Source organism: Octopus bimaculoides, chromosome 3, assembly GCF_001194135.2.
Source record: "Octopus bimaculoides isolate UCB-OBI-ISO-001 chromosome 3, ASM119413v2, whole genome shotgun sequence".
Lineage (NCBI taxonomy): Eukaryota > Metazoa > Mollusca > Cephalopoda > Octopoda > Octopodidae > Octopus > Octopus bimaculoides.
In genome coordinates this window covers 29,149,358-29,151,270 of record NC_068983.1, presented here as the reverse complement: position 1 = coordinate 29,151,270, position 1,913 = coordinate 29,149,358, and the positions used below count along the sequence as shown (strand labels likewise).

The 1,913-nt window shown below is 39.7% G+C and overlaps 1 protein-coding gene across 1 annotated transcript in view; it reads right to left on the bottom strand.

The window, feature by feature from the left end:
- The window catches only part of LOC128247366 (putative protein TPRXL), an 18,524-nt gene that overhangs the window by 7,699 nt on the left and 8,912 nt on the right, over positions 1 to 1,913 (bottom strand). The window contains 1 exon segment of the mRNA XM_052966718.1: positions 412 to 481. Within this exon segment, the coding sequence (XP_052822678.1) occupies positions 412 to 481 (70 nt within the window).

The following is a 1,913-nucleotide window of genomic DNA, read 5'->3' as shown; positions in this document are numbered from 1 at the left end:
GGAGGAGGAGGAAGAGGAGAATAATGATGATGATAACGATGATGATAAGGAGGAGGAAGAGGAGAATAATGATGGTGATAACGATGGTGATAAGGAGGAGGAGGAAGAGGAGAATAATGATGACGATGATAATGATAATGATGATGAGGAGGAGGAGAATAATGATGATAATGAGAAGGAGGAGGAGGAGGAAGAGGAGAATTATGACAACGATAACGATGATGATGATGAGAATAAAGATGATGATGTGCATAATGATGATGATGATGATGATGATGAGACAACTGCAATGTGACGACGACAATGACAACAATGACACCGATGACGATGATGATGATGACACGACGATGACGACGACAATGAAAATGTGGCTGATGGTAACGGTGATGCTACTGTTGCTTTGTTGCTGCTGCTGCTGATGATGATGAGGAGGAGGAGGAGGAAGAGGAGGAGGAAGAAGAAGAAGAGGAGGAAGAGGATGGTAATGAAAATAATTATGAAATCGAACTGCTACAAGAATTGCTTCATTTCTCTTTCATATCGAGTCTATAACTGTCGTACTTCTCTCCTATCTCGTTACTGTCTATCAGAATAACTAGAATCATTAATTGTTGTATCGTTAAAATGACTCCAGTCTAGATTTCTTTTCTTTTATTTTTTTCCTTTTTTTCAAGAAACTGTTTTGCCAGAAGCCCACCTATGTTTCTTATTCTTTTTACTTTTTGTCTTGTATTTCTTTGAAGAATTGTTCATGTGTTCTTGAGACTTTTGTTTCAAAAACTGTTATTGCCACAAAAACTGTCATTGCCACAAAGATAATTACTATGTTACAAGAAATGCAGCTGCTGGAACTGATTGGATATAATATCATAAACTTATTGGTTTACATGGTTATTTGTGTTAGATATGATGTCTTGTCATTGGCACTATACTTTGTCTATTGCCAAGATACTTAACTTTCATTAAACTCAGTCTACATCATAATATATACAGATAACCCGATTGTTTATTATAGTTGATGATCAAACCATAACAGAAGAGCTCATCATCATCATCATCATCATCATTGTCATCATCATTACCATCATCATTGTCTTCCTGGCACTTGTGCCGGTGGCACGTGAAAAGACATTCAAGCGAGATCATTGCCAGTGCCGTTGGACTGGCTCCTGTGCAGGTGGCACGTAAAATACACCATTCTGAGCGTGGCTGTTGCCAGTACCACCTGACTGGCCTTCGTGCCGGTGGCACGTAAAAGCACCCACTATACTCTCGGAGTGATTGGCGTTAGGAAGGGCATCCAGCTGTAGAAACTTTGCCAAATCAGATTGGAGCCTGGTGTAGCCATCTAGTTTCACCAGTCCTCCGTCAAATCGTCCAACCCATCACTACCATCATCACTACCAAAATCACCACCACTGCCAATGCTGCCAACGCTGCCACTGCTGCCGCCACCAGCAGCAGTAGCACTCCCCCTACCATCATCCTCATTTAACGTCTGTTTTCCGTGCTGGAATGGGTTGCTGGAACTCATAACTGAATTGGTGAAAGAATTAGGAGTAAAAAGTTCTAAATATGGAAGCGGAGCTGAAAAACACTAATTTTAGAGGGACTTTGACCTATTCCTATTGTTAACTACTCTGTGTGAAGCATCTTCCCCACCCAGGGTAGTTAACAGAAGGAACAGTTCTCTCATGAAGCCTGGAACTTGTAATCCATTTTCCATGGTATATACAAGGTGGGTACTGAAAAATTCCTGGCTTTCAGTATAAGAAAATATAGGAAGATCAGTTAATTATGTATGATATTATTCAGCATATTCCCCTCCCAGATTCACACACTTATTGCAGTGGCCCTTCAGTTTTTCTAAGGATTACTCTTTTTTTTTTTTTTTTTTTTTTTTTTTTTTTTTT